At 39.1% G+C, this 21,868-nt stretch overlaps 1 protein-coding gene across 3 annotated transcripts; it reads left to right on the top strand.

The window, feature by feature from the left end:
* The first annotated feature begins 2,282 nt into the window (after positions 1-2,282).
* tbc1d22b (TBC1 domain family, member 22B) lies at positions 2,283-19,342 on the top strand. 3 transcript variants are annotated; one of them, XM_084721930.1, is made up of 14 exons: positions 2,283-2,561; positions 9,218-9,274; positions 9,645-9,831; positions 9,930-10,092; positions 11,417-11,584; positions 12,366-12,436; positions 12,738-12,866; positions 14,652-14,717; positions 16,887-17,001; positions 17,275-17,381; positions 17,467-17,542; positions 17,707-17,834; positions 18,048-18,143; positions 18,725-19,342. In XM_084721930.1, the coding sequence occupies exons 1-14, from the start codon at positions 2,506-2,508 to the stop codon at positions 18,851-18,853; spliced, it is 1,548 nt and encodes a 515-aa protein (XP_084578056.1). In that variant the 5' UTR covers positions 2,283-2,505; the 3' UTR covers positions 18,854-19,342. The 3 variants fall into 3 exon arrangements, with proteins under 3 accessions (XP_084578056.1, XP_084578055.1, XP_084578057.1); XM_084721929.1 differs by having other exon boundaries at positions 9,927-10,092; XM_084721931.1 differs by lacking the exon at positions 9,218-9,274 and having other exon boundaries at positions 9,927-10,092.
* Positions 19,343-21,868: the final 2,526 nt, after the last annotated feature.

The following is a 21,868-nucleotide window of genomic DNA, read 5'->3' as shown; positions in this document are numbered from 1 at the left end:
CGACAACTTATTCAGATAAAAACGCACCTGTGTTTGCTGTCAGCTATCTGTTGTTGGTATTCAATAAGCAGTATAAATAGAAAACTCACTTTTCAAACATTTACAGTAAATAGGAGGTGGTTCAGCTGGTTTCATTTTCACCACGGTTTTGTCTCTTGTAGCAGAAAATGCCTGCCCTCATGTGGACAGAGGACCTAAATGCAGCATCAGGAGGGGAAAAAAAAGAGAAGTATTACTAAGCATCAAATAAGATGCAAAGGCCAAAATGTTGAGGAAGTGTTCAGATTTGTGTGTCAATTTTGCGGTTTGTATAGAGATATGATACCTACAGATAATAGTTACAGAAGAGCTACTGAAGAACTTAAAGAACGTGATCAGACAGCAGTGCATTTCTATTCCAGACTTCTTCATTTCTTTTTCTTTCCTGACCAGATTTTGCCTGTTAATGTAATACATACATCACTGCTGTTGTTTATTGTTTTGTTTTTTTGTTTTTTCTTTCACTTGCATGTTCCATTAAGGTCAAAGGTCAGCTGGATAAGAGTACAGGTTAGCTGTGAGAACTCAGATCTTTTACTTGAGTAAAAGTAATAATTCCACAGTGTAAAAACACTGTTACAAACAAAACTTCTGCATTTAAAATCTTCCTCAAGTAAAAGTAAAGTATTAGTATTAAAATACAGGCCTACTTGAAGTATCGATTGTAAAAGTACTCTTTATTAATTTCTAATTTATGTTACTTTATAGTACTGGATATATTCATCTATAATACATTGTGATTCATATTTTGTATTAATAATGTGAGTCTGCAAAGTAACTCATAACTAAAGTTATCAAATAAATGTAGTGGAGTAAAAAGTACAAAATTGGCTTCCAAAACATAGTGGAGTGAAATGTAAAGTAGCATGCAATGGAAGTACATAAGACAAGTGCCTCAAAATTATACATAAGTACAGTACTTAAAGGAATGTACTTAGTTACTTTCTACCACTGTTACTGGGTCAAACAGTCTTTTTCTTTACTTTTTGCAAAGTTTTTGACCCATGTGAATATTGTGCTTTTGACATATTTGGTTACCAGCCATCAAAATTTGTGACCCATATTATGGAGTTTTGATAAAAGTTAACAAAATACAGTAGGTTTGCAGCTAACAATTATTTTCATTAACAATTAATTTGTCAGCTAATGATTTGATTAATGATTTGTATGTACACTGTAAGAAAACAGAGAAAATTCTCAAACTCTCCAGACCCCGAGCTGAACTTTCACATTTAGTTTACTATTATTTAAGACAAGCTTTAAGAAAAGTAACAACTCTCCACAACTGACAGGATGTAACCAGCAAATGTTTTTCTGTTTTTGCGATTTTTGCTTGAAAAAAATACTCAACTGAATTTTGTGTAGACGATTAGTCGACTGATTATTCAGAGCTGCTGGAGAGAATTGATGCTGTGTATAGTAATATAGTTTTTTACCACATAATATAAGCTTATTATATCATTTAATGAAAGATGTAGCCTAAGTAGTAACTCTGAGATTAAAAGAAAGATAGTGGAGTAAAAAGTACAATATTTATCTCTGAAATGCAGTGAAGCAGTTGTATGAAGTATGATAAAATGGAAATACATCAGTAAAAATATGTTAAAATTGTACTTCTGTACAGTAGTTGAATTACGCACTTATTACTTAGTCAAATTCCATCACTGACTTCAGTCCTGAAATACAGAATAAAGAATGATAAAAATCGTTTGGGATGCCACTAGTAAAGCTAAAATGTTTAATGACCTTTTTCACGGCAGCCATATTGATATGAAATAGTGAGGTAAACACAGGTGTTATGAATGATTCCAAAGACTGTCCCGTCCCAGTGAACCAGCATGCACAATAGCAGCACTCTGCCTCTGTTTGACGTGAATGGGACAGAAATGTATCTGCTGTGAAAAAGGGTCTGTTAGACCAGGTCAGAATGTCATGGGTTACATAATTCGGTATAACACCTGTCTCTCAGAGGGTCGACGGTTGCTAGCACCGTAGTTTAAACTGTGACAACACGCACGCGTCGCCATGGCAGGAATCACACCAACAGCTAACAGCTTGTCTATGAACTGTCAGAAAAACAATAACCTCTTCCATAACCAAACTGAAGTTTGAACCGTCTCCCTCATGTCTTTGACTGTTTATCAGCGAGCATCCTCGACCCTAACGCCACCTTCCTGCTCATCCTATTGGCCACTTTCACTGCACCTGTTCGTCCCCCCCGCCAATCACACGCTGCAGTCTGTATACTCCAAGATGGCGGCTTCCAGTACTCCGCATCATACATCAGCGCATTTGAAAGCTAAATATTACTATCTCCCGTCCGCTTAAACTAATGAGGAGGCACACCAGGAGAAGCCGAGCGGGGCTGAGCTGAATCCAGTGAGAGGCGGAGACGGTTTCCCCATGGTCTGTTCGTGCAGGGAGCCGGTTTCGGTGACGGTCTAAAGGGGGTTGTGTTATCCGAGTATGGCCACCGAGAACAGGATCAATTTTTGGAGGAGAAACGCAAAGGTTCCCGGAAGGTGGGTCTTTGTAACTGTCTTTTTCTAAACGAAGCACGACTGCACTCCTGTACAAAGTGTCAGACTGATTCTGTTAAATATTGTTGAAAACATCATCACTGGTCAGCACAGTAACACCAGTAATAGCCTGCTGTAGCTCGCATTAACTCATAATGAAGTATGAATAGGAATATTAGCTTAGAATCGAGCTCTTCAGCTGACTTTAACGTGTAAAAATGTCTCTGTAAGTACGTCAGGAATAGTCAGTAGTTGACCGTATTGTAGTTGTTGGTTTTATTTCATTCACTCTGGGACTTTGTAGCCCTTTCCACCGCTTTGTGTGAGTGTGTGTCTTTATAATGGCCTCCAGCAGAGAGACCCAGACCTCCGCCTCTTTCTTCTCTGTGGTTTCTCGCTCAGAGTTGAGGTGTCAGCTGTCACAGTCCGTGCATCGCCCGCCATATGCTTTGTCAGGCTGTGCTGAGAGCCAGTGGCGGAGTCAGGCTGTCTCAGGGGTAGGGGCCAAAACAATGAACGGGGCACCAGTACGCAGAAAGTAGCAATGCATTCATGGTGAAACACTTCCAATCCCTGGTTTAAGTTGAAATTGTGTAAAACATGATACATATACTCCTCTTGCACAATGCAGTGTGACAAATAACTGCTCTACGGACCGCCCACAACTTAGCTGGTGTCGAATCTGCAGTATACGTCTGTGTTCAACCGATTGCTTTTTCATCTGCAAGTTATTAAAATACTTTACTTTTAACAGTGTGATTTGCACATATTAGGGCTGCACAATTAATTGAAATTTTATTGAAACAGCAATATGGCTTTCTGCAATTTTTAAGTCACAGGAGGTGCTATATTTGTTAAAGGTAAAATGTGCATCAGAAAAATTTTAAATTAATGAATGTCAGGAAGTAGCGATGTCTTGTCCTACAAGTCAAATTCTACAGACTAAAAAAAAAAATCTTTACTTGGTACAGATCCCTGCAAAAAAAAGTCAAACCAGAGTCATTTTAACATGTTTTTCAATCAAAATAAGAATAATGATGTAAAAATTATCATTACATTTAGTATCGCAAATCATACCACAATTGCAGTGTCAGCCAAAATAATCATAATTAGATAGTTTTCCAAAATCTTTCAGCCCTAGCACATATTGCTAATATATTATACTGTTAACTTCACTGTTTGCCTGTTTTGATTTCACGATGTTGACTTGATGTAAGGACACACTGGGACGGCTTTATGCCGGTGCTGCTTGGTCAGTGTAAAAACACAAAGCAGGCTGAAAGGCGAGTCCTTGTTGTGGTGATATTGCAGGATTTTGTGTAAAAGAGGCTTCTGTAGAGCTGACTGCTCTCATCATAAACTTCACCATGGTTTTCTTCATGCTAGTAACCAGCTAGGCTAGCTAACTAGCTAACCTCACCATTTAAAAACACCTGTGCAATTATCAAAATGATCAAAAATATTAACAAACATAAAGTAAAGTATTTTAATAACTTGGGGGCGAAGAAGCACTCAGGTGACCATAGACATATACTGTAGATTTGACACCGGAAGGTAAGGAGGTGGGGTGGTCTGTAATAAATGCTATAGAACACGTGTCAAAGTCAAGGCCTGAGGCCACGTCTGGCCCAGCACCTCATTTAATGTGGCCTGTGAGAGCTTTCAAAGAATATAATGTGTATGTAACAGTTCTGTGCTGTATAATAGAAGTATGGTGTCCACAAACTACAGAGTATTTAGCAGTGGCTTTCTTGCTGAGTGCTTCTATCTGGTCATGTAAATAGTAGCAGTTTAGCAAAAAGTCCAAAAAAAGAAAATTTGTGCAGAGGAAAGGCAATTTGATGAGCGATGGGGAAGTAAATACATGTTTGTGCTTGATTGAGACAAGCTGATTAGTCCTCTTTGTCTCATAGTGTTTTATATCTGTAATTTTTTTCCAGAAATTGTGTCTTAGTTATACACTTGGATGTCTGCTTGCTATTATTTTTCCTAGGCAACAATATTAAAATTGAAAAGTTGGGATATATTTTTCTAAATTTAAATTACATTTTTGTAATTACAGAGAGACAGTAAAAGATTAAAAGTAGTGATATTGGTACTGTATTGCTTCAAATGTGAGCAGCACCTAACTCTAGAGACATTGCATTTAAAAACTAGACATGAGTACAAGTTTGTTGCTGAATTAACCAGGACTTGGTGGCTCTCTTGGGGAAGTTTGCAGCACATTTCTAGTGATCAGGAACTTAGATCCAGGACTTCCATTCACAGTAAAAGCGGTCAAACTGTCTTCTGTTTTTTCAAACTGTTTTTCAGAAAAACAGAGTCTTACTTCTGTGACTTAATGTAATGGTAATATAAGAGAAGCACCTGGGGCTCGGCTTGTCCCGGCCTGCAGGGCTTACTCAATAGGCATCATGGTAATGGGTTGTAATGGGCACTGAAGACCCATTATATTCTCAGACTCTTGGCTTTTATTCTCCTCATCCAGCACATTTGTGTAAAATGGAAACTCATCAGACTTCATTGATAAGACATGACCTATTTATGTGTTCATATCTTTATTGTTCTGCGTGTCTTAAAGTCTCAGAGTGGGTGTCCTCAGTCCTGCCCTGCCCTGAGGAGAGGATCTCTGAGGAGAGGGCGTTGCTGCTTTTGTCGCACTCACTGATCTGTCTCAAATGGTGGTGGGTGGAAGGCTGGAAACCCAAACACAAACACAAACATATGTTTGAACAGGAAAGCGAGCAGCTAGTCTTGCTGCCTGTCCTTGAGCCACTCCTGATAAAACAAGTCTGAGGCTGGTAAACATGAGACTGTGGCACTGGCAGATAATCAGCAGGCCCAGTTCTCAGCCACCAGGCTGACTGTCAGTTTACTTATACAAATGACTTGACGGCTTTTACCTTCAGGCGTGAGCAGCCGCAGTTTGACTAAATCCACATTCTAGTAGTGATATTTGTTGCTTTGTGATAGTCACACTAAAGCCTCTCAGCCGCTTTGAATGAAGCACTTATCATGATTGAAATTTCTGCCACACTGACAACATTTAATTTAGACAAACAGCGATATTAGATTTACTGTTAGACCATCAGCATCGTGGAGAAAAGTCATTAAAAATAGTCATTAGAAAAATCTGGAAACAGAATCCTTATCTTGAAGGAAAGACTTTAGGCAACATTCAGTCTCCAAGAAACTTTAACAAAAACAGATTCCCTCTAGTGACAATTTTAAATGTAAACCTGTGGTTTGTAGGCAAATGATTTGACTACAAGATTGTAACTCATATCTGATTTGTGCTGTTAACACCCAGATATGCATAATTGCCTCAATTCCCACACTGTGTAACAACAATTATAAGTGAAGTTTGAGTGTTGAGCAAGCATTACTTGATTAGTAGACTTACAACTGATCTGATCCTCTATCAGTACGGGGTGCCACACTGAATATCAGAATGATGTCACAGTCCTGATTCCATAGTCTTGTTTTTTTATGAATTATAAATATCTAATGATGCAATTTTGCAGCTATTTTTCATAGCTGAAAAGCTTTAGCATTAATTAATTGATTAGTAATTAAAAAGCTCTACAGAGATATCAAGTAGTCTCCATTTCTCTTACTGCATCTGAACTCATGTATAGAAATCTACTTAATACATTTATGGCTGCAACTAATGATTATTTTCATTATCAATTAATCTGTTGGTTGTTTTCTCAATTAATTGATTATTAATCGATTAGAGGTTTGGTCCATAAAATGCCATGAAATGTTGAAAAATGTTGATTACTGTTTTCTACAGTCCAAGATGACGTCCTCAAATGTCTTTTTAGGTCAAAAACCCAAAGACATTCAGTTTACTGACAGAAGAGGAGTAAAGAAACCAGAAAATATTCACATTTAAAAAGCTGAAATCAGAAAATTTGGTTGTTTTTTATTAAAAGTACTGAAAACGATTAATCAGTTGTCAAAATAGTGAATATTTAATTTAATAATTGGTTAATAATCAATTAATTGTTGCAGCTCTAAAGACATTGCTGTGCACTTGATTTGTCAGGAAGACAGAAAGAGTCTTTCTGCAGAACTGCTTTCTGTCTGCAGTAGAATCTACCTGAACTACTTCAGAAGCTACCGGAACTACTTTCTTTCTTTTGGAATGAAAGGATTATCTTGCATAGCCGGCTTATGATTTTCCGAAAGAGACACTGATTTTGAATGTTTAAAATGTATTTTTTGGTGCTTTGAGCACCACAAGCTAAGTGCCATTTAGTCCCATTATATTGAAGAGAAGGCAGACATCTCTACAGCTGATGTCTCCAAAACTCTGCAACTCACACCAAAACTATCTGGATGTCTAAACAGCACTACAGGCCAGGGGGAGAATATGTATTTTTGATTTTTGTGTGAATTGTCCCTTTTAGTTGCTGTAGGAATTTGTAGTTAACCTGCAGTTAAAATAAATTGCTTTTGAAAACATTTAAGTTGAAATGAACTGCATTTTTTTGTTCATTCTATGCTCTTTTAATCAGGGTGCTGAGTGTTTACTGCAGCTTCATGATGTAGTCTTACACATAACATCAACATCACAACAACAGGAAAAAAAATAATGATAATAATAGAGCTATAACGATTAGTCAATTAATTGATTTGTTGATCAAAACAAAATTAGTTGCCAACTATTTTGAAAAATAATTAATAATTTCAGTCACTTTTCAAGCACATATTTCATTTTGTCATAAATCATGAACATAACATGCAGATGAATCAATAATAAACATAAATATTGGAGAGATACCTGAATAATAATTCCAAGAAAAAAAATAGCTCTGGCCATATCAAATTAGAACTGGAAATGTTTTTGTTTTTTCGTTTTAGAAAAGTCTGGAGGCTGCTGCCGTTGGCTTTCTATGAGTGTTGTTGGCAATTGTGAGTCTGGCCCAGATCCCATCCTACGACTCTTGACTGTGTCTGCTTTGGGTCGCCAGAGAGTTGGAAAGAAGCTGAGCATTAAGATTCTCACATCCGCTGAACATACTGTCCACCACAGGGTGGTGAAGAACACGGGGGCTGTGCAAGCTGTCCTCCAGTTCTGTTCTAAACCGAAATAAAACAGGGTGAGGGGTTATTTAACAGCAGAGAGGATCTGAGCTGTCATCTGTCAATGGAAGGGACAGCGTCAGGCTGGATTTACTGGCTCTGTACGTCACTGAGTAGTTCCCACTGGTAGAGGTGGGTGATACGGCCCTAAAATAATATCATGATATTTCAGGGTATTCTGCGATAGCAATGCTCATGACAATATGACAAAATATTGAAAATTATTTTCGTTTAGAACTCACATCATCAGTTTGAGTAATTTTCTTTTAAGAAAAAAGTCAAAATTCTCTGGTTCCATCTTCTAAAATGTGATTTTTCAGATTGCCTTTCAAGTTTCTTTAATCTTCTCTGACAGTAAACTGGATATCTTTGGGAAGTGGAGAAAACAAGACATTTGAGGACATCATCTTGGACTTGGACTTGGACATCTTGGACACTGATCAATATTTTTCACCATTTTCTGATATTTTATTGGCAAAAAAATAATCAAATAATCGACAGATTAATCACCTATGAAAATAATTGTTAGCTGCAGACCTATTTTATTCTATATCTGATCTTTTGTGATCATCTGATCACCTCCACACCACTGAAGTTGCTCCTCTTTTTGAAACTAACTCCTCCACCATAGATCAGGTGGTAATGTTACTTTCACTGTCAGGCAGGCTGTTGCTTTGTGGAACTGTGTAGCATCAACAAGTTGTATCATTCAAAAACATTTGAACACCACTGAAACAGGACCCAAATTAAAACACATCCCAAAACTGGTCTTTAAACGGTCTATTAAAAGATAATATGTCCACCCCCTCGTCCATTCTTGCATATTATCACTCTGCTGACAGGAAACTCCAGATGTGGCATCTGCACCCTGTGTGCCGTCACCGATCAGTGGAAGTATTTTAGCCATCCTAACAAAGGCAGAAAACTACACATGGTGTGATCACTTGCAGATCCATTTATATCATTTACCTTATTACCTACCCATCATCCATTTTGGCTTTTGCTGGCAAAACATCGAGACTGTTGCGCTCTCTCATCAGTGAACATCTCACTGATAGGTGATAAGCACACTCTATTACAAACTGGCAGGCCATGCCATCAGCTGCCTAAGGTATACTGGTGTTGACAAAGTAAAAGTTTATGTAGAGGCAATGATCTGAAAAAATAATAAACTTGAATATGAAACATTTTTGATATCTATAATTAAATGAGAGTTTTGACATAAAATCCTTAAAACAGTAAATATAAAATGTCATGTCTTCCACCCCCTCTTTAATGCAGCCATATATCTGAAGTGCCATTTCCAAATCTGCCGCTTCCTCCTCTGTTATTCCTCATTGTTTGTTGTGTAAAAGGGATTGAGCTACTTACTGCACCCAGGAAACAAGAGGAAATATGTGTAAAAAGAACAACAGGTACAGGTTAGGACGTTAATCTGCCAACTTTGCTCTGAATAATAATTAATGAGTAGATTTGCTGACTCTCTGCAGTAGCTAAGTCGCAGCATGGGAGGCTGAATGTGTTTTTCTGCACAGAGGTGACAGCATTTCACATGTCATCTTCTACAGTGTACAGCCAGTTTATGGAGCACAGCATCCACCTCTTGACCCACGATTGCGACGCACGTAAGTGCTGAACCCAAGTGGACTGCATGGAGTCGTCTTTTATTTACGTTACTCCCATTTTCAGCATTGTTTGCAGCATATTGTTCACAAGTACTTGTGTGGACTGCATGCACCAGTACTGCACCAATGTGGCCTAGTGTTGACATTTATTTATTAATATCATATTTTAGTGAATTTCTGTCTTATTGCTTGTTTTTGTTGGACTGACAGTTTGTTTTGTCATTCACTTTGGCGATATCATCTTGTAAAGTTCTGTGTATATTATTTATCAGTGTTTCCATGAGTGAAAACATTAAATTCTTTTATTTATCTTTTTTTGTCTTTCTTCTCTTTCCGTGTCTGTTATATCTCTTGATCTGTCTCTCTGAAGGTATCCCAAAGACACAAAGCCTAAGTTCAACAATCTCAAGTCTAAAAAGGCCTCGAGCTTCCATGAGTTTGCACGCAGCACCAACGATGCTTGGGACATCGACGATGAGGAGGATGAGGATTTCCTCACCACCCCCGTCCCTTCATCCCTGCCGTCAGGCCTGCACTCTACGTCCACACAGAACCAGGTATCTACAAGACACAAGTCTTATCACTGAGCGATTATTGGCGTTGAGTTTGTGTGAAATGAAAGGAGCCATTCTGATGTGTTTTCACTCGGCAGCAGAATCAGGCCAGTGACACAGAAACCGGGGTGTCACACAGACTGGCACCGCCAAGGACAGAAGCTCCAAACCTCCAGGATGTGCAGGAGGAGGACACAGAGTGCGAGCACGTCAACGGCAAGGTCATCAGGTCTTGCAGTGACGCCCACCTCAACACGTCCTCAGGTACGTGGGTAATATGCTGCAGCAGTTCATTTGGCATTAAGAGCTACTGAGCAGCTTATCAGGTGATTCATAGTGGAGCTAATTACAGACTGTCAGGGGGACATAAGAGTGCAGTTACAGCTAGCAGGATTATATCAGGCCTCTAGCACGAGACTGGCATTTTGCAGTCCTGAAAATGTTTCTCCAAATGCTCTTATCCTCGGGGCACTAATGTGTTTTCAGTGGTAGCGTAGGTTTATATGTCTGAAGTAATAGTTGGGCACCTGACAGGAGAATAAACAGGATCCTAACCTGCCACTTTAGAATTACTGAAATAAATAATCTGGTTAGATAACACAGATAACTAGTGACTCTTCCTACAAAAGCACACTAGATACAAAAAGACAAAACATCACTTTCATTTCACCGATTAAATTCTGTAACAGATATGCTGTAATAAATCATGAAATGACCACGATGTGTCATCAGAGATAAAGGAAACATGTTAAGTTGAAATACTGGCGTCACTTGACATGAACACTGCAGCTGCGGTGTCCCCTCTGTTCTGGACCAGATTAACTGTATTGTATGTCTGTTTCACATTAATCCATTTTTTCAGGATAGCAGGTTGAACTTTACTTCAACAGACAACTGACAGTTATAAATAGCTGATCAACTTACAGTGGAGGACTCGTCCTCGTTTGTTATTGTCAGTTTATGAGATAGCACACATCCTGTGGTCCCGCAGAGCTCCTGCAACCTGCGTATATTACATTAAAAAGGATTACAACCTATTTAATATACAGTCTGTGGCTCCAACTTGCTGCTTCAGCTGCTGGGCTTATTTTTGCATGTGAAATCACTACATATTGCTCCTTTAAATTATATTCAGACAAAATAATAATTTAATCAAAGAGGTAGGAATAATCAAACACAAAAGAGTGCGGTGAATTAATAGTTTATTTCTACCAAGCCAGAGTTGGTGAGTGTGGTGAGTTTGGTGAGAGCAATAATATGTCTGTTTATGGTTAAAACTCATGTAACTCTTTTAAAAAAGGTTTATCTCTGTAGCTCAGTTTTGCTTCTGACGGCTGCAGTTCTCACCGTCAATACAAAATCTATTACAAAATCTGCTGTCTCCATTAATCACTTAGTCACAAAACATGGGAAACTGGGGTCCAGGTTGAAAATTTCAATAGCTACTCTTTACCTTCATAACAAGGAGTGTTGAACATTTTATCATTATGAGGTATTATATTATACTTATATATACTGTCCATACAACGTTTTTATTACTATATTACTATTTTACATGTTGTTATTTTCCTTGTGTGGTTTGTTACAGTTCGCTCCTCGCTGCAGAAGCAACACACTCTCCCAGTTCGTCCCATCATCCCACTGGTGGCTCGCATCTCAGACCAGAACGCGTCAGGAGCCCCACCCATGACGGTGCGGGAGAAGAGTCGGCTGGACAAATTCAAGCAGCTGCTGGCTAGTCCCAACACTGACCTAGGTACAGTAGGAGAGCAACACAACTACACTTTTTTTACAAGTTTTTTTTTCTGTCTGTATGATACTGACCGTAGCTAAATGAATTTCACTTTGTGGATAATAAAGAATAAAGAACCTTTTTTTGAGCAGTTAGATGTAGGAACTACTTTCTTTCTAGGAAAGTAAGTAGTTCTCGACTGCAAAAAGAATGTAGTTCCTACATGAAACTGCTCACAAGGTCTGTTATCTTGAGTAAACAGATCATGATTTCTGGAAAGAGACACTGGTTTTTAGTTTTTCACATGTATTTTTTTGGCACCATAGGACTAGTGCCAATTAGCCCCATTATATTGGAGAGAAGGCAGACATCTCTGCAGCTGATATCTCCAAAACTCTGCAACTCAACAAAATAGTGTAGATGGATAAATAGCACAACAGGCCAGGGGAAAATGTGTATTTTTGTTTTTGGGGTGAACTGTCCCTTTAAATTGCTTCCTGAATTACTGCATTTAGCTGCATTTTTAAAATAAAATTTAGTAAAGTGATTCCACACTTTTGCCCTGTCAGCTGGCTATGTAATGTTGCATAAATGCCAATAGCAGTATCGTTTGTCCAAGAGCTTTGATAATTCTGGTTATGACCAGTCATAAACTGGTACCTGTGTCATACCAGTTCATAGTGTAGATATGGAGTAGTTCCTGTTTCCACAGGCAGCTGTATGTGTCGTCTGTTGCTGTGGTTTTCTACAGAGTGAAAGAGTGAGCTGATAATGTGTGTTTATATCTTGCTCTGTGCTGTTACAGAGGAGCTCCGGAAGCACAGCTGGTCAGGCATACCAAGAGAAGTCCGGCCAATCACATGGAGACTTCTCTCTGTAAGTCTCATGACCTTCAGTTTTGCAACATCACATGTTCTCTTGTTGCACAGAATTTGGTGCCAAAGCCTCTTAGAGAGTCCTGGTTATGTTTCTTTAGTTTCTGCATAGCCAGTTAAATTCTTCCTTTTTAAAAAACACTCACATAATGTCAAAAAGCATTATCCCTACAGGCAACCTTATCTCCTTCCTTTCTCTTATCTCAAATGTCCGGCCTGCTCTGTTCCTCTGAAACTGTTGATATCACCATAACAAGGCTCTCCTCATTGGCTCTGTCTCTGCTCTCCTGCGTGTGTGACAGGGCTACCTGCCGGCCAACAAGGATCGCAGAGAGCTGGTGCTGAAGAGGAAGAGAGAAGAATACTTTGGTTTCATAGAGCAGTATTACCACTCCAGAACAGACGAGCATTATAAAGACACATACAGACAGGTAATACTTTAGAGTGCTGCAGCTCATCAGTCAACAAAACCAGTAAACACCATAAGATATTTATGATATTAAAGACATAATCTGTAACATTTCTACATTAAAATGTTTTTTATATTATTCATGTGTCAGGAAATTGTATATAATGTGATTTTGTTGGTCTGTTCTGTATACACAACATCTATTGCAAGTCTTTCTGTCCTGAGAGAGAGATCCCTTCCAAGAGGGCTGGGTGTCATTTAAAGAATTACAATACCAGTACCAATACCCTTAAAGTAATACTGATGCCAATAGAGTATGTCATTCAGTACCTATTATGTGAATTCCTGAAAAAATCCTTCCACATTTTATGCATTAATTTTGATCAGATACAACAGGTGTATAGTATAGAACACTATGGTGGCATCTCAACATGTTGAATTGTCACTGTACTCAACTTCACCACGCCAACGACCATACAGATTATAGCTGCTGCAGTATTGGGCCAATCACATGCAGCATTAAATCAAAGAATGCTTGTGACAAGCAAAATCAAACAAATCCATTTTTTCTCTGGAGCTCTTTATGAAAATGATCGGTTGGAGGTATTGTTTGACAGGAGAAGTTTCAGTACTACTTAGTACATGGTCATTTCAGTTAATACCATAAAAGTACTGAGTACTGATACCCAACCCTGTACTCGTTCAGTTTTTCTGCACGTGCCTGCGCTCGCAAACCGAAGTACCAGAACTGTTTATAGAAGTCCCATGATCCGACCCGTGATTAAACACACAGTCACTCACTTGCTTTCTCAACTGGCGCAGCAGGTGTGCTCCTGCAGCTGTAGACGTGTTTCATCAGTGATGATGGTTGCAGCTATCAAAAGCTGTTTTTGGCAGTTTTTACATGCAGCAAAGCCGCTGACAACTTTATTCTCACACTCTCTGATCAAGCCAAATATCTCCCAAACATCCAACCTGCCCTTCAGTGATGTGTATCCACAATTTGGCATTCTCCACTGGATAATCTTCTCTTTATGCCATTCATTTTAGCCATCAGATAGCCTGTACTGTCAGATAGGGCCAGTGACATCCCACGGGTACCCCACCCTGTGCAGGACTAATACCTCCTGTGTTGCTCTGCCTGAGGTTTCTTCAAGTTTTTTCCCTGTTAAATTTGTTTTTTGGGGAGTTTTTCCTAAGATTAGAGGGTGTTGTACCCTATAAAAATTGTAAAGCCTCCTGAGGCAAATTGTGATTTTGGGCTTTATAAATTGGGCTATAAAACTTGACTTATATGTTTTATCCCAAATGGTTCCCACAATGTTTAAACCCAGAGAATTAAATTATATTCAAAGTAAACATGCATTTCATTTGGTTGCCGGTCAATGGCGTCATGTCCCCTTTACCCCTCTGGCTGCTATAACTTCCAAGGGAACACAGGAACGAGGGAGGGAGGGAGATGAACTAATTAGCCAGCTCACCCCTGATGAGGCATGAGTTTTTCAGTTTTTCAGTGCATTCCGTCACTGAAGCTGTCCCCATAAAGTGTAACATGAATGAAACTTAAATACATTACCTCATCTGTGAACATGAGTCCTGCCTGAGTCATTTCAGATAGATTTTCATCCTCAGTGGTGGTTGTTGATGTCATCAAACTCTGTCTTTTGTTATTATTTTGACTGAGAGACCCCCGAGCAGCTGAAATGACATACTTTGTGTTTAAATGGATTATATGTGACACATGTACAAACATGTTATCAGCTTTGATTATCCTGAGAAACATGTCAATAATCTCTCTTCTTGTTAGATCCACATCGACATTCCAAGAACCAACCCTCTGATTCCCCTGTTCCAGCAGCCTGCTGTACAAGAGGTAAGATCTGAGCTACTGATGTGCTGTGGAATTACAAACAGTAGTACATCCAAATGCATGTGGGTGTGTTTCTCTGTGTGTGTACTTTATAATTCTATAGGTGTCTTCTGTCATTTGTGACAGAGAGATTTACCACTAGTTGGAGATTTGTTCATAGTGTTGTTTTTAAATTAAGGTGGGATCCCTCACCTTTTGTGTTGTGTTTTTTCTGGTTTATTTGTCAAATTAAGCTTGAAGCAGGGCCTTAATCTTTTGGCTTCACTGAGGTTTCCTGGTATCACAAAGCTGACAGCCAGACTAAGTTGAACTCCAGTGTGTGGCTGAGTATTTTCCATCCACTGAGGAAGAAGCTGCATCAGATCACTTCACAACAGAGGAACCTGTTTGTAAAAAAAAAAAAAAAAAAGGAACCTCACTGAGTTTGACTTGTTCCTCAAATGTGGTGATTTCATGTGGATTTTCAAAGCACAAAAAATTTATATTCAGATTTACCAGAAACCTGTGATGAGGTGTAATCACAGCCTAATTAGAGCAGGGCAATATTTTATTTATTAATATGCAGCATTAATGACATTATGATACTATGATTTAATAAAATCCTGCACTCATATTGAAGTTTTGTCTGATGTAACCCATGACATCAGAACACGGGTTTTATTTATTTGCATGTATCATAAATATTCATATCAATGATGAGACATTGGTTTCCACTGTATTGCCCACTATGTCCAGCACTAAGCATGATACATGCCACACATTATTACATTCTAACTAATGCAGGGAGACCAAGTTTCAGATAAACTTGCACAGAGATTCTGTAATATCACAGTGACCAGGGCTCGCCTTTAAGTCAGTTTGTTGCATTTACCCTAAACCAAGCAGCACTGGCATAAAGCCACCCCAGTGTGTCCTCTAATACAGCATGCCAGTATCAGGGAATGAAAAGAACCATGGCATAACACACATCAACAAGTGATTCTGCTCCTTTCAACACCTTGTGTGATGATCTGCGGGGAGGACTTCTCTTCTCCTGCTTGTCTGTGTGTGTCTGCTTTCATGCACACAAGTCTGTGTCAGCACTCTAAAGTGTCATCTCATCTGTCTCAACTTGAAACAACTGTCAAATGTGGAGTAAGTTTGTAATTTAAAGAACACAGGCACAAACAGCAGTGGACGTGGAACCCAGCAGCATCCTGACCCGTCGTGCCAGCTTACCTTTTTACACAGACATTGATCCGGCTCTGTTACTGCCTCCCTTGGTGGATTAGAGACAGAACAAAACTGAACCCCTCATTCCGCCTCTGTACCTTTTATACAAACAGTGATGTAGAATATAGACGCAATACTGCATTGAACAGACTGTGAAAAAGGAGCTTTACACTGCATTCAAAATCAAAACAGCACTATCAAACTGGGTAATACATCACTTAGAATGTGTATTATACTACCTAAACACTGCATACATTTGTCACTACACTTTAATTATTGTTCCATTTTTAAATTAATTGGTCATCAGAAATATTGCTGTTCACTAATTCTCCTCAAAACTATGTTTTCAACGGCCTGAATACACAAGTGGCACTGAGAGAGGCATCTTGTTATACACAGTATGGTATTTTACCATTTCTATACATAATGTCAGACCTTACAGCAAATCCTCCATTCATAGAAGAGAAAATGATAAGTGCTCCTGTTCTTCACTGCATCATTTAGTGTTTCTGTTTGTTGCTACTCAACACACCAAATTTTAAATAATTCCACTGCACGCCGCTGGTTTTATGTTTAAAGTCAGTTTAGTTGTCATGTAGAGGCGAAGCCTTCTGCTCAGCCTGTAGAAGCAGTTGTGTGTTGGGACTCTGAGAGGAGCTTCTAAAGTCTTGAGACTTCAAATTTATAACAGAAAGTGTGTGTCTGAAATATGGAGTATCAAAGATGATATCAAAAAGGACTTTACCAGAAAAGATGTCATTTGCTGCATTGTTGGAAACATTTTGGAGCTTGACTTAAATTTGAGACTAAAAGTCAGGATATCCTGGCTGCGTGGATTTTGATTCTGCTGGAACTGAAAGTTAATAATCATAATGCAAAAGACCTCACTGGTGTAAACTCAAAAAGAATTTTGGATACACAATAATCAAGCTTTTGTTGTTGTCGTCTTTCATCCTTCAGGTGTTTGAGCGGATTCTCTTTATCTGGGCCATCCGTCACCCAGCCAGTGGTTACGTCCAGGGAATCAATGATCTGGTCACGCCCTTCTTCGTCGTCTTCTTGTCTGAGTTTGTCAGTAAGTTACTGAGTCCTCTTATATTCACACTGGACCAAAATGACTCATGTCAGCCTGTTTCTGGCTTGCACTTTTTGCCTGGTGATGATGTTTTATTTTTATACCTCCATATTACAGTGTTGTTACCAGCGTAAATGTTTACAGCCTGTCATGCTGTTGCTCCTGCATTGCTCAATTTACAGTGATGGGGAGCAGCATTCAGAAATGTCTTACGGGAGTCATGTGTATGAGTCAAGCCATTTGTGTTTGACTCACTGTTCTTTGTTGTTCCAGCGGAGGATGTGGAGAACTTTGAAGTGGCAGCTCTGCCTCTGGACACCCAGAGAAACATCGAGGCTGACAGCTTCTGGTGCATGAGCAAGCTGCTGGATGGAATACAGGTCTGCTCACACACAAACACGTCTCAAATAAACACTTGTTTCAAACTGTAAATGTGTCAGTTTACTGAGAATGATCTCCCTTCAGGACAACTACACGTTTGCTCAGCCTGGAATCCAGAACAAAGTGAAAGCTTTAGAGGAACTGGTCAGCAGGATAGACGGTAAGTGGACTCCCATCAGTCCGTCATCCATGAGGAGTTTCATGTGTCACATTAGGTTTAACGTTGCTTGTGTTCATTGCTCCTAATGTCGGATTTGTTTACTGTGAGCCCACACATGTAGACAGTGAGAGACACAATTTTAACTTCTGTGTTTGTGTCTCCAGAGGACATTCACAACCATTTCAAGAAGTATGAGGTGGAGTACCTGCAGTTTGCTTTCCGGTGGATGAACAATCTTCTGATGAGGGAGCTGCCACTTCGTTGCACTATCCGTCTCTGGGACACCTACCAGGTAGAGCAGAGTGTCCACCATCAGCAAGCCTTCACAACAGAAAGTCATCCAATACAACAGTAGCACCAAACACAGCCTGACAGATCTGCTCCATTATACAGTATTTGTTAAGTTGATTGGATTTAGGACAGACTCATTGTTTTTGCTTTTAACTTTTAAATAACAGTCAAAGCTGTGTTGTAATTGGCTCCAATATTTTTCTGTTCTCCTCAGGCTGAGGCGGAGGGTTTCTCCCACTTCCACCTGTATGTCTGTGCTGCTTTCCTCATCGAGTGGCGCAAAGAAATTCTCTCCATGGTTGACTTTCAGGTACCGGTGTCTCTGTAGTCGTGTTCATTCTTTCTTGTAAACGCATTCAGGCCCCTCAAACAGACAGTTCATAGTGTGATTATTTCGACTGGAATTGCAATACGAGTAGTGGAAATTATCAGTTTTGCATTACAGCTTTCATGTTCACTGAAAAAAATCACGATAATGTGATATTCATTGAGGTCTGTAACAAACAAACATGTTTTCTTTCATTTGGAGAACAAGATATTTAGTTCAGATCATCTCTGCCGCACTACAGTTCTTTATTATAATTCTGTTTTCTCACATATTTTTCCTTTTGAAAAAATTGCGATTAGGTTCTGCGATTGGCCATACTGCGATTGCAATTAATTGTGCAGCTGTGGATATATTTTTATATATATGTAATATGTATTTTTGATTTGGGGTGAACTGTCCTTTTAAGTATTCAGTAGAGCCTTTAGAGCCTGATTCTATTGTTTCAGATTTTACATACTAACCCCCACACTGTATATAATTCTGAAATACATTATGTACTCTATTTTCAACTTCCACCTTTTAAAATAGTTTCTGTCTACAAGTAAATTTCTGCTGTTCTTCAGGGCCTTCTTATGCTACTGCAGAACCTTCCCACAATCCATTGGGGTAACGAGGAGGTGGGTCTCCTCCTGGCTGAAGCTTACAGACTGAAGTACATGTTTGCAGATGCACCCAGCCACTACAAGAGATAGGCCTGAGGCTGCGTCACAGCAGACACAGTCAGTACCATCACTGGACTGTGGCTGGACGGACACGCAGCATCTGAGACGCTCTAGACATCAACTGTTGTGTTTGAGGTAACCTGGAAGAGACGTGTTCAAGTGCAGCTGCAGGACACCTGCAGGGTGTTCTCTCAGAGCTACAACACTCCTCCTGTGAAAATCAAGTCCAGTGAATGTCACCTGGATTTGGGTTTATGGTGCACCCATAGAGCTCAGTGAATACGAGACTGATCTGCAGTCAGCGTACTGCACTGTATCTAAGGACTGTTACAATATAAAACAACATAGCTATGCCACTTTGGTTGTTTTTGCTCATGCAACATTGATTGTCTCTCAAGTGAACTGTATACTCAGAAGAACTCGCTGTGATATAAAGGGATGATGAATGTTTGTGAGATCATCCTTGTAGTGAAAGATGGTATCTCCACATTATTATTTTTGCAGGTTTGTTTTAGTAGTTGTTTTACAAAGGGAAAATATTAGACAACTATAATACTAGTCTGACACTGTCAAGCTGTTAGAAGGTGGTTTAGGGTTACCAAATCTGCACTGTACAATCAACTTATAAAAGTCTTTTAGTTTGGACCCCAATCAGTGATTTGTTTGGTTGTATTTAGTCATCAGACCCAAGAGTAGCAGATAAAAGATACCGGGTTTCATTTCAGCTTGTGTATTGGGTTCAAAGTGGGGCAACTGATTTGGTGTCCAATTTTTGAATCACTATGAGACTCTTGGGTCTAACTCAAACATACCAACAAAATGTAAATGTTCCTTCCTCTGAATAGAGCAGGAAGAACGGAGACCCTCTGGTTAATGTAGCTTTGACATTCCCTCTTCACATGTCAGCTGAAATGGGTCCAATTTAATTTTGACACTGACCAAGTTTAAGCTAAATTTAATTATATTTTATTCAGTTGAAATTTAATTTTATTTGGAGATTGTGGCACATATTAAATGGCTAGTTTGGATTTTTTGAAATGTGTTATGAGGTACAAATGCATTGTCAGAAAGTATTTTCCAGAGGGAAACCTAAGTTTTATATGACAAATATTGCTCTCCAAAGCCACCACACTCCTTTGTCATTTCACGTCACAGAACACGGGAGCTGCTGGCTCAGTCAGTTAGTTTGTTGGTATTATTGTGTGACTTCTGTGACTCTGAGGGCTGTAGTATGAAGGAAGCTCAACACAGCCAGGCTTTCTTTACACGAGCTGGCTCGACAAAACCTAAAATCCCAATCAGAGATTACGGATTTCACAACCATAATGATCAAGTAGCTTTGTTAACTCAGGCTTTCTTCTTCAGGCTCTGTGCGCTTTTGCATAAAAAGGGCTGTTTTGTATGTCATGACTCTTTTTTTCACAGAAAATGGAGCAATTGTGTGACGCCTACTTCAGTTAAGACAAACAAGTCATTAAAATGGAGAGTTATGAAAAATAAATTCCACAAATAAGGCAAGAGACACATTAAACCTTTAAACAGTTAATAGTATTTAAACATGATACTGTCGGCCTGACACTGTCCCATAAAGAAGGAGATAAAGTTTTTGGCCAAATGAAAGTAAATGAATATTACTGGCTGAATATTATTATGATAAATAGGATAGCCTAATCAATTTTCCAGACAGTATCCTGAGCTGTAATATCAGTAGTGTAAAACAGACTCTGCAGCAAATCAGGGTGAAGCTTAAAAACATCATTCTGTGTTTGTAGCTGCTTCATCATTGTTTTAATCTGTGGATGACTTACTGAGTAAAATTTTAAGTGTTAATATGACCTTAAGCAAATGAGGGGGTATTTTCTGCATCACCACCTGAGGTTGCCATGACAACATGATGCAATACAGTTTGTGCTGCTGTAATTACATTACAGGGCTTTGTTGGGTGACATTTCAAATTCTATACTGCTCATAAAGAAAAGTAGAAGAGTCATTTAAAGAGCAATGCTTTTTACAGCTGATTTAATCTCAAATTCTGAACATAACCTGCTCTGGACCAGGTTAGGAGTTTAGCATCAGTTACCATGGTGATCTAGCCAGGTTAAAAGAGAGCCACCTTTGTGGCACTGAAAACTCTGACTTTATTTTTTGGGATTTATAAGCTTTTAATGATAGGACAGCTGAAGATATGACAGAAAAGGGGTGGGGGGTGACTTGCAGCTAAGGGCCACAGGCGGAAGACAAACTCACGACCGCTGCAGAGGACTCACAGTCTCAGTACATGAGGTGAACGCTCTATCAACTGAGCCACCAGGCCACCAGAATTCTGGCTTTAGACTCAACATACCTCACTAACTCATGAATCTTGCTTCAAAGTACACCCCTCTGAACTAGCCCTTTAAAACACTGAAGTCTCACAATAACAAAGAAACAAACCAGTCGAAGAGCAGCAAAGTAGACCATTAACTCCTGCGTTCTGTGAGGTCAAATTACAGATTTTTCCAGAGGAGCTGCTCTGGAGAGAGCGATATTTAGCTTGTGTAACAGTAGTTTCCTGTCAGTAAAGGTTTTCTGACTAAGCATGACTAAGTACCTCCTAGACGCCTGCGTCAAAACATCTGGACTATTCCTTTAACACTCTTATAACTTGCACAAAATCAGTAACAAGTGGTCTGTTTGGCCTGAGTGACGATTTTACCCAACAAATTAATTTATGCATAACTGAGTAGTAGACTTATAAATGAACTTATGATGATCTATGAAGTATGTGATTAGATGCCTGTGCTCACTGTAAAAAGTGCATATGCATTGCAAATATTTCAAGTGTTCATTTCCTCAGTTTCTAATCATTTGAATAATTGTTTATGGGGCTGAAGATATTTTTAAAATGGAGGAAAAGCCTCTGTCGGTACTGAAGGACATTTAATGACACCACAATCCTACTTGAGACAGTCCTGTGGACACAATGCAGCTCAGAATATATGACAATGCCTTTGTTATGAGCATTTGTAATGTACTCCTGTCTTTTAAAGTGTAACATGGATAAAT

This window comes from Lutjanus erythropterus, chromosome 6, assembly GCF_056507025.1.
Source record: "Lutjanus erythropterus isolate fLutEry1 chromosome 6, fLutEry1.hap2, whole genome shotgun sequence".
In the NCBI taxonomy this organism is placed as follows: domain Eukaryota; kingdom Metazoa; phylum Chordata; class Actinopteri; order Lutjaniformes; family Lutjanidae; genus Lutjanus; species Lutjanus erythropterus.
The sequence above is the reverse complement of the archived record's forward strand: the minus strand, read 5'-3'. Positions and strand labels throughout refer to the sequence as shown.

What these genes read in the sequence shown, in the direction of transcription:
- tbc1d22b (XM_084721929.1), top strand. Translation starts at nt 2,506, where the DNA reads ATGGCCACCGAGAACAGGATCAATTTTTGGAGGAGAAACGCAAAGGTT. An exon ending in AGCAGCCTGCTGTACAAGAG is followed by an intron (nt 14,718 to 16,886) that starts GTAAGATCTGAG and finishes TTCATCCTTCAG; the next exon opens with GTGTTTGAGCGGATTCTCTT. An exon ending in TCTCCATGGTTGACTTTCAG is followed by an intron (nt 18,144 to 18,724) that starts GTACCGGTGTCT and finishes GCTGTTCTTCAG; the next exon opens with GGCCTTCTTATGCTACTGCA.